Source organism: Alexandromys fortis, unplaced genomic scaffold (assembly GCF_014885135.2).
Source record: "Alexandromys fortis isolate MF-2015 unplaced genomic scaffold, M_Fortis_MF-2015_v1.1 scaffold_10, whole genome shotgun sequence".
NCBI classification, from domain to species: domain Eukaryota; kingdom Metazoa; phylum Chordata; class Mammalia; order Rodentia; family Cricetidae; genus Alexandromys; species Alexandromys fortis.
Genome location: NW_026067895.1, coordinates 8,416,104 through 8,431,296, shown reverse-complemented (window position 1 = coordinate 8,431,296; position 15,193 = coordinate 8,416,104). Strand labels below are relative to the sequence as shown.

At 46.5% G+C, this 15,193-nt stretch overlaps 1 protein-coding gene and 1 pseudogene across 2 annotated transcripts in view; both read left to right on the top strand.

Annotated features, from left to right (window-relative positions):
* The first annotated feature begins 1,499 nt into the window (after positions 1 to 1,499).
* The window catches only part of Mamdc2 (MAM domain containing 2), a 130,405-nt gene continuing 116,711 nt past the window's right edge, over positions 1,500 to 15,193 (top strand). Inside the window, exons 1-2 of one of the 2 annotated variants that reach the window (XM_050159307.1) lie at positions 1,500 to 1,901; positions 2,225 to 2,338. In XM_050159307.1, coding sequence (XP_050015264.1) covers positions 1,868 to 1,901; positions 2,225 to 2,338 — 148 coding nt within the window. In that variant the 5' untranslated portion in view covers positions 1,500 to 1,867. The remainder of the gene's footprint in view (positions 1,902 to 2,224; positions 2,339 to 15,193) is intronic. The other variant, XM_050159299.1, reaches the window with a different exon arrangement.
* Positions 11,302 to 12,892, top strand: LOC126511419 (ubiquitin-conjugating enzyme E2 2-like; annotated as a pseudogene).

Here is a 15,193-nt window from a genome sequence, read left to right as displayed (position 1 = left end):
AGCAAAGTCAAGCTGTTGAGGCTGTGGAGTAAGGGGATGAAAAGAGATTTGATACGACTTGACTGGTCCTTGTGAAGAATTTGGATTTCAGTAAATGATGTGGGAAATTCTTAGGTCTGCAGCAAAAAGTGGTCTGGCCCCATTTCTGTATTAAAAGGAGGCCGTAATGACTACTAAGATGGAAATGTAGTAGGTCAGGCAGAAGAAGTGGGAAGATTGGGATCAGGAGGCCACTGTGGTGTCTCAGGCTGACAACATGTTTCAATCAGGGCCTGACTATGAACCAGGAGCAGGTCAGGACCTGGTGTGATGTCTGTTCGGAATAGGCAAGATGTGGCATTGTCTTGGGATGAAGGGAGCAGTCAGGCAAGTTTTTCAGTCCCCTGCAATTGGAATATTACTCTGTGAGCTTAGATGTGGAAGAGGAAGTTAGAGAAAGTGAGCTGTCATCCTTGTGACCTGGTAAGTGCTAGACAACTCACAAGCGTCCAAAAGGAAACACAGGAAACACAGGTGATAGTGAACCAGGAGCCTTCGGTGCTGCGCTTCCGGTTTGAGAGCCATCAACCAGTGGTCTTATTTCAATCAGTGGGACCGGGCGAAGCACTGCAGGAGAGGTCAGAAAAGGAAGCCAGACTAAGGAAAGCTTTAGTCACTGCAGCATCCATCCAGGGTCAGGGAGAGAGGCCGGCCAGACTGGGAGAGACAGCTGCTTGCGGAGGAGGGGGAAAACAGGCTTGAAGAAATCCAAGGGAAGGCAGTGAGCGGAGCTTTAACAGCTGCACCGGAGTGTTTTAGAGCAAGGCGCCAGGTGGTTCTAGACCAGCCACAGCTGGAAATTGATTAGAAAGGTACAGAATCAGGAGTCCCATTCCAGCCGTACTGGATTGACCACTCAAGCATGGACTTCTTCGGGGGATCAAACACAAAAACAAACAAACAAAACCCACGCTAGTTACAGAATTGCCTGCCCAAATTTACAAAGAAGATTAAGGAGCATAAAAAAACTGATTTTACTGCATGAGTACATTGTTGGAGACCTGCTCAGTCTCAAACTTGTAACAAACAGATCTCAAGGAAGTGATCCCCCTTCCCAGCCTTCTGCTATGATGGCTGTTCAGAGAGGAGGAATGCCCCCCATTTCACTGGACCAGGGAATGCTGAGCACCAAGCATGCCAAACATTCCTCTGGCTAAAAATGGGGGGTGCTATTCCAGGGTTAGCAACACTGGCCCATTAATTCTGAACCTTCTGAGAATTGGAGCTTATCCCCACCCCACGCCCCCACCATATCCAAAATTTCCTCTAGAAAGTCCTAGCAGAATTCCATCCCCTTCCATTCTGAGGGAAAGTGGTTAAAATTAGGATCAGTCCCGAGAGATTGACAAGTTAGATGCGGGGAAGGCTGTCCCCTGAAATAAGCTGTTTCCCACCGCGAATGGGCGGGGCGGGAGCCTCTAGTCGCAACCCAGCAGAGGGACGGCCCCTTCCAAGTGTGTGCAAGAGGTCTGGTCCCCAGCTTTAAAATTCTGGACGCACCGCGTACTGACCTCTTCTCTCCCCCCAGTGGTGGCTAGCCCTTCCCAAGTGTGCAGTTGTCTCCTCCCTGTCCAGTCCGGCCGTCGTCCCGCGCCCAGTTGAGCTACAAGTGGCCGAGTGCTACAGCCCAGCGCAGCGCGCTCTGCACACAGGCATCTTGGCTTGCGGCTCCACGGGCTCTAAGAACTTGAGCAGCTAGCTGTTGCCTGTGGCATCACCAGTGGGTCCCCAGCTCCCTGCCTCGCGCTCTCCCTTCCCTCGGAGCAGCGGGTCATAGTGAGCCAGCAGCCAGCAGCCCTCCCAGGATCTTCCCGCCTGAAGTGCAACTATGCTGCTAGGCGGAATCCTGCTGGTAGTGCAAGGTAAGAACCAACAGGAATACCCCCGAGGGCGTCCTGGAAACTCTACTACTCGTACTGGCAGGGTGGGGCTCCTGGTGCTGGCTCAGTCATCCAACGGCTCTTCTGGATCATTCGCAGCCACTAAGCTCCCTGCCCTGGTCAAGCCTGGGATGGGGGTGGGCGTGGAGTTACACAGAGGAGGGTCCCTGGAGCGTCGAGGAAGGTCGAGCATCCTTCTCTCCCTCCTTCCTGTGTGCCTCCCCCAACCTTCACCAGGTAGTGCCCAGGGTTGGTGCAATGCTGCCAGGCAGAAACCCAAACTGAAAATCCCTTTGTGCCCGCAGCCTTGCAGTTTGCCAGTGCCTTGGACCTGCCCGCTGGTTCCTGTGCCTTTGAAGAGGGCACTTGTGGCTTTGACTCGGTGTTTGCGTTTCTGCCTTGGATTCTAAATGAGGAAGGTAAGGGGGCACCATGGAAAAGTGCCCGAGGTGAATTTTCTTCATGGCTTGCTCCTCCTGTCCCCCGGAAGTAAAGCTATCTTGGAGTTAGTTCTTTTTGAGAGGAAAATTGTGAGTCATGAAGTCTCTTTCCAACTCTTCCTGCAGCAAGGAGCCGGCCAGGAAAACCAGGATGAAGGGGACGGCTGTGTACCTGGCTCTGAGCATGCGTGCGCTCCTACCCGCAGCACACCTTATTGAAAGGGACAAAAGGGGGATTCTGCTAATGATTGTCACCCACTAGCCTTGTGCCCCCTGCAGGCTGTTAGCCTTGCAGGTCTTCAGTGGGCACGTGCCTGAGCTGAGAAAGTCCATGGGAAGCATTCTCAGGAAGCTATGCAGAAATGTTTTCGCACTCCATGAAGGTCTTCAGTTCTAAGACCTCCCGTTTAGGTTCACCCCTCAGCCGCTTTGCCTCTGATTTCATCCCTTACCATCCTGTGACCCTGGGCAAATGAGTTAACGCCAACACAGAGTATCTGAAGCCACTGGGCTGAGGGCGGTTGGTCATAGATAGCTCAGTACTCCCGACGGCTTGGGTTCCTAGGGCAAAATGAAAATGAAAAAAAAAAAATTCAATGTGTCTTCTTACCCCCTTTTTGCCGTAAAAACATTTTAATAGCAGGCCCTGGTGTCCCTCCTCCTTTCCGTTCTCTGCTCCTGTCACCCTCATTTTGAAGCTTCATACACTTCTAGACCTTTAATTTGGGCTTGGAGTAGACTCCTTTAAAAGACATGCTGCCATAAAGGAAGCCAGCTGAGCTTCCTCCCAGCTCAGTTGTTCAGCCTGGCTCCCTGGAACAGGACCCCTGCTTAGGATGTCGGAGGTGTCACCATAGCTCCCCCTGCCTTGCCTATATGAGCTTCCCTGACCCACACAAGTGCCTTGACATGAGAATCTGAGACTTCAAATAGCCTGATGGTTGACTGAGTGACCAGCACTAGGGAAAGAAGCTGGAAAGTACTAAGTCAGTCATTGTTTTGTCGCCAGCACTTGCCAGGTCTGGAGTGCTGTTTACTTAGGTGTACATGAGAAAAATCAACTTGTTAAGGGGTCGCTGCTTTGCTGGTGACTTTAGGAAAGACTTGAAGTTCATGGCCACCATCTTGCTTTCTGCTCTGATTGTGTTTGAAAGATGGCTCTTCCTATGTGATGGGAGTGGCTTTGGGAGCATTATTCCCTAGGTTGCACGGCTTCTCAAAGTTTCTTTAAGGAGGCATCAGGATGACCTGGTGGGCATGTTCCAACAGTTTCCTTCCCCTTCCTGAGAGTTTGATCCAGTGGTCTGGATTGAGGCCTGAAAATCTCTCACAAGTTCCAAGATACTAGGACTGCTGTTTCTACTGATCTGGGTGTATGGACTTTGAAAATCCATGACTACCACTGTGTATGCACACACACATGCACAGACACGTGCACGCGCGCGCGCACACATACACACACACACACACACGCTTATACCTATGCTGTTAGCCCCAAGTAAGACTGGAGTCAAAATGAACAACTCACATAGACCTAAGAGTGAACAGCTCCCTGAATCCTTTGTCCTAAGCTCACTTCTGTTGGGCTACTGTAGCCCTAGGAGAAAGAGAAATGGATGTCTTTCTCACAACCAAGGGTCTGAGTTCTTAAGTGTTCTCCATGGTCTCCTATCAGATCAAAACTGCCTCCCAGCCAGAATCCTGGGTGAGCATGCTGCTGCCTGCTGAGCACAAGGCCCTCCTGGCTGGCAGGAAGGGAGGCACAGAGCTGGCATCTCTGCACCAGTGTGACCGTTAAACAGCCCCCTCCGGGGAAAACAGGACAATACCTATGGGAGAAGGTGATTGCAGCTGAATCATATCATAAAGGCACCGTGGCTCTTCCGTTTTCTTTCTGGCTGGAGGCTGAGACCGCTGAGATGGCTGGATGACATTAATTCATCCCCTTCTGAGGACTCCGGGGCAGAGCAGGGAAGTTAGGCTTCCATTCTAGGGCTCAAAGTTTCAAAGGCTGGAACTTGGATACAACTGCCCACTGCAGACATTGGGACAGCAAGGCAGATGTGTGGCAGCTGCTGAGCTTGCCTGTAACAACTGATCGCTGAGAAATTATACTAGTTTGGGAAATTAAAGTAATAAAATTGTGCCAGGCTAAAATTTGGGAAGCCTCCACTTTATTGCAGAAACCCTTTGAAAGAGATTCCAGACGCCCCTGTGTGCTGCATCCACCAAGAAAGCTGTGAATGTCACAGACTTTTACCCACAAGTCCTTGCAACACAAATAGCATTTCCTATATGTCCTTGGTCAGTGGGTTAGCCTACAGTAGAGAGAGCAATGCCAATGGCCAGTGAAGGGTTGATTTCAGAAATCAATCTGTAAATTAGAATTTCCTAAAAGAGAGTCGGGTCTTGGAAGAGTTGATGAGCACCCCAAGTCGCATAGCCCCCACGAAACTATGTGAGGCCCATTTCTTTGTTTATTTGTTAGATCGCTATGTATTTCTTACTACCTGGTTCATGGTCATATATAAATATAATATATATATATTCCTACCTTGTCAAAGTAGATGACATTATACCAGACTCAAATTGAAACTTTCTCTGAAGTCTTAGGTTTGAATTCAATCTTAGGAGTTAAGAAACACATTTTATACTATAAAAATTTCCACGTTCATTTATCTTTATCAAAACCACCTTTTATTTATTTCTCATTTAGGAAATACTGAGTCCCTTTTGAGCAACAATCCTCAGTTAACACTAAGACTTCTACTTCCCTCCTGACAGCTGTAAGAGCAGAAGCCCTTTAACTGAGGATTCTTGGAAACCAGACAGTTGGCCTCACAATTCAGATTAGCAATTGAGTGGGCTTTGCTCTCTGTTTTGGCTTGGTGGCTTAGCCTTCATTCTCTAAGAAGCCGTTGGTTGAGCGCTGGAAGGAAGAACAAAGCTAAACATAAGTATTATTCTTCTACTTGGGTGAAGAAGGTAGATGTGGGAGCGATTCTGGCCAGGAGAAAGTAAACAGGGCATTCAAAGCATGTATAAGGAAGATCCGCTTCGTGTTTCCTTGATAGTGTCCAAGGAGGGAGAATTTTCCTAATACAAGAAACAGATGGGTGGCTTTGGCACCTCAGGGAGAATGATAATATGGAAGCTGAGAAAGCATAGCCAGGAGCAGGGTTGGGGACATGGTAGGGTGTACTAACATCTCATTGTAATGATATGCATGCATATCCCTTCTCTCTCTCTCTCTCTCTCTCTTTCTCTCTTTCTCTCTCTCTCTCTCTCTCTCTCTCTCTCTCTCTCTCTCTCTCTCTCTCTCTCTCTCTCTCTCTCTCTCTCCTATACCCAGACTCTTTGCTTGTTTTTTAAGGATACTCCCCATTGGCCATGTGAGTTTCAGTTCTGCACACAGTCATGTGCCAATTATTATTAACGGTGATAAATCCTTCCTGATTCTTCTTGAGGCCCAGATGGACCCTAAGTCTGGCGAGGATCCCAATAGGACTTTAAGGAAGAGAAAGCTATTTTTTTCCTTCACTGTGTGACCTTGGAAGGCCACTGTAGCATCCCACCCAGACATCCCCAAGTTGTCAAAGAAGATCTTGTCCCCATTGGCCCTGTGTTACCCCTGCTGGCCATTTCCCAGCTTTCCCAGCAGAAGTTCCACTCACCCATAACCCTGCTGGATAGAGGCTGGAAGCCAGAACAAGTCTAGAATGTGCCTTAGATGCTTCTCAAAAAGACACTGGCTGCAGAAATCTGCCTAAATTGTTCCTGCTACATCAGATGCAACTCTTTGGGGTTTCCCTGGTGTTGCTGCTGCCAGACTGAGCATGACTGTGTGTTTTGGGCCTGAGCAGCTTGGGTCCTGCTCAGTCTATGCATATGGTGTAAGAGTTGGACTTGAGAAGCCGTCCAATGCAGGCTATCTGCTTTTCACACTGCATCTAGACAGGCTAACGTTCATAGTTGGGTACAAGGTTCATGGCAACCCTGGGGCAGGACTCTTTCTCATCTGTTCAATACTATTCCCTTCTTCTGCATAGCTGGTGAACAGTGAGCCCTGCCTTCCAAGCCTCACAGTGTTGGTAACTCTACATCAGAGATCCAGTTACATGTTTAACATGTTGAAGAACACCAATTCTCAAATGACATGTTTGGGACCTATCACACCTGCAAGGAACTACATTTTATATCATATAAAGATATTATTTATTTTCTCCAATTTGTAAGACCTGCACTCAGTCTTCAGCATGTAAGAAAAATCTTGGCACATAATTGGTACTTAGTAGGTAGTTGAATGAATGAATCCAGAATCTGACCATGAAAACACACTTGTGCCTTTTTTCATGTTCTACTGTTTTTCCTTCACCTTCAAAGTCAGTTCCTTATCATGAGAAGCAGCTTGAACAATTTGTTAGAAACCAAATGGTCATTATTAGAACCAGGAGCTGTTCCTTCAAGGGTAGTTGTCTTAGTTATTAGGGTTTCTATTGGTGCTAAGAAACACCATAACCAAAAGCAAGTTGAGGAGGAAAGGTTTATTGGGCTTACACTTCCAGATCATAGCCTATCATTGGAGGCAGTCAGAACAGGGCAGCAAGAACCTGGAGGTAGGAGCTGATGCAGAGGCCATGGAGGAGTGCTTTTTACTGGCTTGCTCACATGGCTTGCTCAACCTATACTCTCTTATAGAACCTCGGACCACCAGTCCAGGGATGGCACCACCCACAATGAGCTAGATCCTCACCTATCAATAATTAATTAAGATTAGGCCAGCAGCCTAATCTTATGGAGTCACTTTTTAACTGAGGATCTTTCCTCTTGGGTAAGTTTAGTATAAAACTATCCAGCACAGTAGTGTTCACTACTTTTCCTCTCTATATCCCCCAAAGAGATATAATGGGGCTGGAGAGATGGCTTGATAGCTAAGAGCACTGGCAGCTTTTCCAGAGTCCTTAGGTTCAATTCCCAGCACCCACATGATAGGTCACAACCATCTATAACTGCAATTCCAGGAGATCTGATGCCCTCTTCTGGCCTCTATGGGCACTGCACACATGTGGTACCCAGACATACGTGCAGGCAAAACACCCTACATACAATAAAATGACAAAAGATATGAATACTGAAAATATTTGCCTTTTAAGATTTTTGTGAAGATTATTCACACTGACACGCTAACACATAGTGACCGCTGTATGATACATGTAACCCCGATTCCCATATTATCACCAGGTTTGTATCTTAGCACTATCTATAGACATTCATTCTTCTAACTCAGCCTTCCCATACAGCTTCTGGGGTGTGAAAGACGTGAAGGACACTGTAGCTGTCTTTTGTTTGTAGCTTTGCCATTTGCTTTTCATTACTGTCGCAGCCAGAGGGTGAATCTTCTTATCGTTGCTCCGTGTTAAGTCCCTGTGAGCTTCATCTAACTTGTGTGTGCCTGGAAAACACATGTGTGTAAAGAGACGAGACTGCCTCTCACACCTAGTTTTTCATCTATCAGCAGCTAAATCTTTTTTCTTTGAATTCCTCATTTGTGCTCTGCCCCTTACTCTTTCTCACATCCCAAGCTGTTCTCCGTTTATCTGCCTCACAGAGCTAGGACCTTAGCCTCAATCGGTTCTTGTTTCTGGTGGTGCCGCTACCTCCACAAGACTCCCAGCATCCTGATATTCACTTGGTTTCAGGCAGCTCTCTAACCTCGACCTTGCTGTCTGCCAACCTGTTTAGGAGATTTAGGAGATGTCCTTCCTGACCACTCCTCTTGGAATTTAGCTTGGACAGCATCTGCCTGCCTGGCCGGCTTATGGGATAGACTCTGTACGGTCCACCTCCCTCTAGGCCAATGTCCAGGCTGAGTTCCTCCTGTCAGAGGAGAGAGGGCTGGGAGCTGTTCTCTGGATCTTGGACCTCTCCCCCAGAGATGGCTGGGGATTTTTTTTAGGATGTTTTCCTTCACTTAATTACAGAAGTCAACCAAGGTCACAGAATGCTATCATGGAACTTTATGTTTGCTTTGCCATCCTCGAGTTTCTTAACCTACAATGACCATGTTTTGTAACTTGTGTGTCAGGATATAATATTCAAGAAAAGTTCTGGCTCTTTCTGAGTGTGGTGGCTTATCTCAGCACCCGGGAACTTGGAGACTGGGAGTTCAAGGCTGCTTGGGCCATAGCACAAGTTCCAGGAGTGCGTACCTCAACAAAAGCAGAAAGAGGTCGGGGGGTGGGGGGGGAGGTTCTATTTTTGTTTTTAAAAAAAGATGCATTTATTTTCATTTTATGTGTATGGCTATTTTGTCTGCATGTATATCTGTGCATCATGTGGATGCAGATCCCTTCTTGGCCAAGGAGAGGGAGTCAGATGTCCTGGCCCTGGAGTTACAGGTGGTTGTGAGTCACGGTGTGGGTGCTGGGAATCAAAGCCAGGTGCTCTGAAAGAGCAGCTGGTGCTCTTAGGCCCTGAGCCTCCTTTACAACCCCAAAGTCCTGAAAGTATCAGCGTTTCTTTTATTAGGTTACTTAAAGCCTGGTCCTATTTCTGTCTTATGTAACGAACTTGATGTTCAAGAATTTGAGCGAGATCCAGCTATGTTAATAGAGGTCATTGGGCATTTCAAGAAGTAGAGCCAGCTGGTAATGGACTCTTCGTGGGCATTCCCGATAGTTAACCCTGATTTTCACACCTGTCAATTTTTCTAATACTGTCCCTCAATTTTTTTTTTCCAAATGCTTACCCAATCCCAAAGATATGGTCACTCCGCCCCGGAGTCTTAACGTGTTTGACTGTCTATCACCTAGAAGACACAGTACTGTTGCAGACTGAGGAACACATCACTAGTGATATACAAACAAGTTATTGAAGAGCAAGAAACTTTAGTGTGCCTGAAATTCCTGTCCCGAATGCCTCCCCACCCCATTTCACCCGGATGCTCATCCTCAACGCTGGTTGGGCAGCACAGAACATTTCCTTGCAAGTCGTCATGCTACGCCGAAGAATTCTGATTGATTGGGCCAGAAAGAGGACCAGACTTCACACCCTTAGAAGAACTGACTGGCTGGCTGAAAGACTGACTGATTGCTAGGCTGACATGCATCTGTGGTTGAGAACTAGGCACGGGGGTGACTGCCGTTACATAGCCCCTATAGCTACAGTGGAGAAGAGACAGCGACTCATTAGAATCCCATGAGTGATTATCTATCTCCCCAAACTTCCTATCTCAACATTTGTGGGCTCTTCCTTCATTCATGGTATTCGTGATCTGCTTCAGAGGCTATGTCCGCCTTTCTCTCCTGTTGATCCCCACCACACTCATAACACGTCCTCGGTCCCTTGTCGCTGGCTCTGATGGTGCTGTTCTCTGCAGTTGCCTTTCTCTTCTCTTGTCCGACTCCTGCCTGTTTGAAATGCTGCTGGGGTTAGAGTATGATTCAATTATTTAATGTAGTTGGACCTTTTTGGGCTTCCTTAGGGACTTCCAGCTCCCCAATAATGACAAGGAAACTTATTATTAATTATGAAAGCTTGCCCGTTAGCTTGGGCTTGTGCCCACCTAGCTCTTGTAACTTAAATTAGCTTGTTTCTATTCATCTCCAGTCTGCCACGTGGCTTTTGACCTCTTCTTCATAATTAATGTCCAGCTTCCTCAGTGTCTTGCTGGTGTCTCTTGCGGCTTCTGATTTTCAGCCTTAATTCCTCTCTCTGCCCGTGAGTCTGGCCTAAACTCTCCTGCCTAGCTGTGGGTCATTCAGCTTTCTATTTAAACCAGTCATACCAATACATTTTCACAGTGAACAAAAAGATCATCCCACGACTATTTAATTATGATAACTCAAGGGTCTGTATGATAAAGGCTTGGTCCCTAGTGTATAGAACAAGGAGAGTGTGTTAGAAAATGAGAAGTCTTTAGGTGCTGGGGCTGTGTTTTTGGAAAGGACTCTAGGACCCTGCTTGCCCTTTCCTTTACTGCGTCAGTTCCAGATATGATGGTTTTGCTCTTCTGTGCTCTCCCACCACGATATATTGTCATCAGGAGATCACATGAGTGGTGGTGGTGGGGTGCTACCTATTCTTGGTTTGAAACTTCAAGACCAATCACTGCAAGCTGCATGATTCTTTTTTATATGCAAAACTCGTTGCTTTATTGTAGTCCTGCAAAGCTGATGAATGCAAATGCTCTAGATGCTTTAAAGCCCAGTTGCTCAGTGAACATTGCACAATCATCCCAGATGGACGAGGCATTTCCCTTCCTCCCCCATTTACACCGAACTCTCCACTTTCCATCTTGTAAAATCTTATTACTGTCTCCTATCGGCGTCTCCACCCCTTCTCATCAGAGGCTTGATGGAGAGAGGATATGGCTTTAGCAAACACCCTGCACCCAATCAGTCTCTAATGTCCTTTTGAGAGTAGATAGAAAAATAAAGCCCTCGACATTTTTCCTTGCAGTGAAAGAGGGTGTGTTTAGTAGTCCTTCCTGCTGGATGAATTCAAAGACTTTAGAGGCTCACCTGGTAATTTACAGACGTAATAGTGGAGCAGCATCTGGCTTATCTCACCCGTGCCTGGCCTGTGACATGCCCGTGGATAAATAGCTCTTGGGCTATTCTCCATCAAGGCTCCCGAATGCCTTGACCCTGCGCCATGATAAACAACCACAGTGCTGGCTTGAGAGCACTCCTGCTGGCTCTGAGAAGCAGTTTTTGGCCAAAGGTTATTAGACTTTGAACTAGCCGTTGGAAATGGTGTTTCTAAGGAATTCTGTGAGGGGTCAGCCGATCTTGATGGGTATATGTCTGTCTGCTCCAGGGAGGGAATGCTTAGGCAGGAATGTGGCAGTTGGAAAACCAGAGGATAGAGTGTGTGGTCAGTAAAACCTGCCGGAATTTCTGATTCCCCTGCTTTGTCCTTGGGGGAGTCCAAGGCCGAGAATGAGAAGCAGTGCAGTTTCAGAGACCCGTAACATCATGAATGAATCCTATGTTCTATAGGAAAGGACTGGTCAAGAATACTTATCCCATCGTCAAGCTTTTGAATGTTAGTAGGTAGAGGACACATTCCGTAGAGTACAAGTGTATGGAGTTGTTCATAGACACAGGCCCTGTCCTTGGTGGCAGTCACAGACCAATGGGACTAAACGAGTATCTATAATTTATGGGAGAGATTAGAAGAAACTGTGTACAGTAACAGATTATAATTGCAAGTAACAAAGATGACCACTTAAGTAAAGCAGAATGGAAGTTGTTTGAAGGGAATCAGCTACCAATGCCAATACGATCTCTAGAAGGCTACATTTGAGTGGGAATAAAGAGATGTAAGATCTTACTAGAAGAACAATTTATATGACCTTCCCCCTAGACATTAGTAGCTCCCCTGCTGGACCTGTCTGTTCAGTAGCTATGAGGCTACTTCTCCGTGTAGGGCGACATTAAAATAAGGCCACTTGCTGAGAACTGTTTTGTAGCCTGAGAGGTGGTACAGGGAGCAGGAGAGTTGTGTGTGAAGGGGAAGAAGGGAGTAAAAGACTACAAAGTGGATTCAGTTGGCAGTGCTGGGCGAGTCCTTGGACGCCAGCACCAAGTCAAGGAAAGCGACCCTCAGGTTCCTAGTTTGGGAGAGTGATACTAAGATTTGGAACAAATTCAAGAGGAACTTCATATTTGGGATAGTAAAAGACATCATATCTTCTAAGTTGCTCCGTAAAGATCTAAGTGGGGTCCTCTGGCGAGTGTTTGATGCCATAATCTACAATCATTTCACTCCATTTAGCCTTCAGGGAGAGTCTCCTGAGGTCTGCCTCCTCTCTATCTGGGTCGGGCATCGCTGGTGTGAGGCAAGACAAATCCTTCCTCAGCGCTTGGATAATTGGGGGGTTTTGCTCGACCTTGAGTACTTATTGAGATAATGAGGAGCCAGGTGAAAAGCACAGACTACAGTGCTGAATCAGACTAATAAGGAACTTGGTGGTTTGTCCCGAGAGCTTCCAGCACAATTCTACAAGTCCAGATGGAGAGGAATGCTCCGTTGGCAAGTCAGAATTATGGAACCCAATGATAGATAGCCCATATCAAGGTGGTAGATTCTTTTTTTTTTCAAGACAGAGTTTCTCTGTAGCTTTGGAACCTGTCCTGTAACTAGCTCTTGTAGATCAGGCTGGCCTCAAACTCACAGAGATCCACCTGCCTCTGCCTCCCGAGTACGGGGATTAAAGGCGTGTGCCACCTCTGCCCAGCTAAAGATGGTGTATTCTTTTTGACACTTCATTTTCCTACAGACTACCACTTCTTGCAGCAGGAATTTATCATCCAGATGTTAACAGTAATGGCAGCATTTGTCTTGGTAGTCTAAGATCACAGTGGTCTCCTGCCTTAACTTTTCTAAAGTTCATTTATCTGTTTGTTCACTGCTGTGTGATCCAGACCCAGATGGCTCCCTAGTGCTAGAGATTGCACGGATCTATAGAACAGTGGAGAGAGGTACAACAGAACACCTCGGGAATGAACACAGAAGCTCGTCATATGATGCTACCCCAAAGTCAGAAGAACCTGCATTGTGGCTGGAATAAACTTTAAGTCACTGTTCCTTTTTCAGTTTTCTTATCCAGCTGCTTCCCTATCAGACCTCATTATTTTAGTTTAGTTTAGTTTAGTTTAGTTTACTTCCTTCAATTCAGTTGCATGCTCATCAGAGAAGACTTAAGTTCTTTGGGCAATCACTGCTTTAAGGAACTATAAACTAGTTACCTGAAAACAGTTGCCCAAGATTCAGAATCAATCAAACAAACAAACCTGAAGCATGTGCATTCTACAGCCAATGTATTCCCTCTCACTTGGTTACAGCACTAAGCTCATTACTCTAACATCCTGAAGAAAGCGCATGCCGGGGAGGAGATGGATGGGTACTCAGCCTTCACATCCACAAAAGCAGCTGTGTTCTAGCAGCACCCATTCTTGTTTAAGCCCTCCACTGTTGGAGGTTTGAGGTCACAGGATGCAACTGATGGGGCTGGAAGATTGGTGTTGAGCGACAGCATCCGCAGAACACAAAAGGTGATGGGCTGGTTGTGTGTCAGTAAAGGAATGACCTGCTCTTGTTCTACAGAGAGTGGGAATAGGAAGTCAAACACTTTGTTTCCCAAAATAAAGTCTCAAAACATTTTGTAATTTTCATTAAAATTATTAGGAAGCTTGGAGCTATTAGTTGATCTGTGTTCTGATACTGTCTAATGTAACATCAAATAAATGATGCAAGTTGTCAATGAATGAGTGATCAACTAGTAACTCTCCTAGTAATTGATTTACATAGATCTTTAAATAAAGTTGCAGAAACCAGTTGGGCGGGGGAAGAATCTAAAAGTCATTTGCAGAATGGGACAGACAGTGGCTGCAGACTCTCCAAGCACACAAGTAATAGCCAAAATCTTGACCGCATGACAGAGTCACCTAAGGAGACTGGGAGACTGGATTAGACGATGACGGCGGGATGAGCAGGGATGCTGACGGATGCTGAGGGAACAGGCAGAACGTATTGAATGGAGCCCACTGCTGTTTAGTGAAAAATTCTAAACAAAAAGACTTGAATATTCGAAGAGTGGTTCAGTGGTCGTGTTTTGTTTTAGGAAGTGAAAAGCAGAGCTTCCTTGTAGATTATGGGGAAGGACCTAGCAAAGAAAGAGAACTCGGGAGAAAGAGTTTAAATCCAAAGGGTGCCAGAGGGTGACCTGGGTCTAAGGGACTTTAGTGACAGAACAGATTCTAGTTGCCAGGGGGATGTGGAAAGGGAACCTCTTGACATAGTCACACAGTAGTTAGGATCTGCGACATCGGCCTAGCATCACTGAATAGCGCCTGCCAAACACAGGCGTTGCCCTTGTCTCTGACCAGCATAACAATCTTGACAGTAATGTAACCAATTAGTGGATTTTACAGAAATTAAAATAAGGCCAACATAGAGAACGTTGCCATTCACAAGCCCTCCTGGCTGCAAAGGCTTGAGCTTCTATGGGCTCTGGACTATCTCCCCTAGTATATAGGATGGCACCTGTATACTTGCAGAAGTCAGCACCAGGGAAGGCAGGAGAGCAGACTTCATACCATTCTAGAGATCATGGAGAGCCTCTAAAGAAATATAGGGGAGGCTACAAGTCCTAACTCTCCCTGCAGTTTCTAAGTTACAACTAATATGCCTCCCCATGCAGTCAGTCACAAGCCCTTGGGAAGAAAGCAAAGCAGGGGCAGGAAAATATACTTTATTTTGTTCCATAATAGATTAGAGTTTGCTCTTACAGCCATTTGGAGGATTCGCTTCTGAGGCCTCAGTGTAATCTTGAAAGAAAACCCCAGGGAGCTTCATGGCTTGACCTATCATACTTTGGCAGTTGTATGGAATACTCCTGGATTCAGCTTCATCTCGTCTTACTGCAGAAGACTAGAGAGTGCGCTCAGCTCAGCATGCTTTCAAGCTGGCTGCCCTTCCAGATGCACAGGCCTGGGCTTAGTCTCTTCCTCGCAGAATAGCAAGGCAAAGCTGCTGTGCAGCCGTATGATCTACAACTTCACAAGATGCTCAGAGAAATTTCCATGCCTTATTTGAAAACGTTCTGCCTCGCTGCCAAGGAGAGCTGAAGTGTTTGGGGCTGTGCTTATGAGATGGCTTTAAAATGCTGCACGTCCCCAGAAAGCGCTCCATGTGCTCGCCAGCACCTTAGGACTGAGCCTATCTATTCCACAGTTATAACTCAGGAGCCTTCCTTCAGCCTTTTTAGCCTCTAGGGCATTCTACTTCTGTAACTGTGTAAAGCACACACATGCACATGTATATATA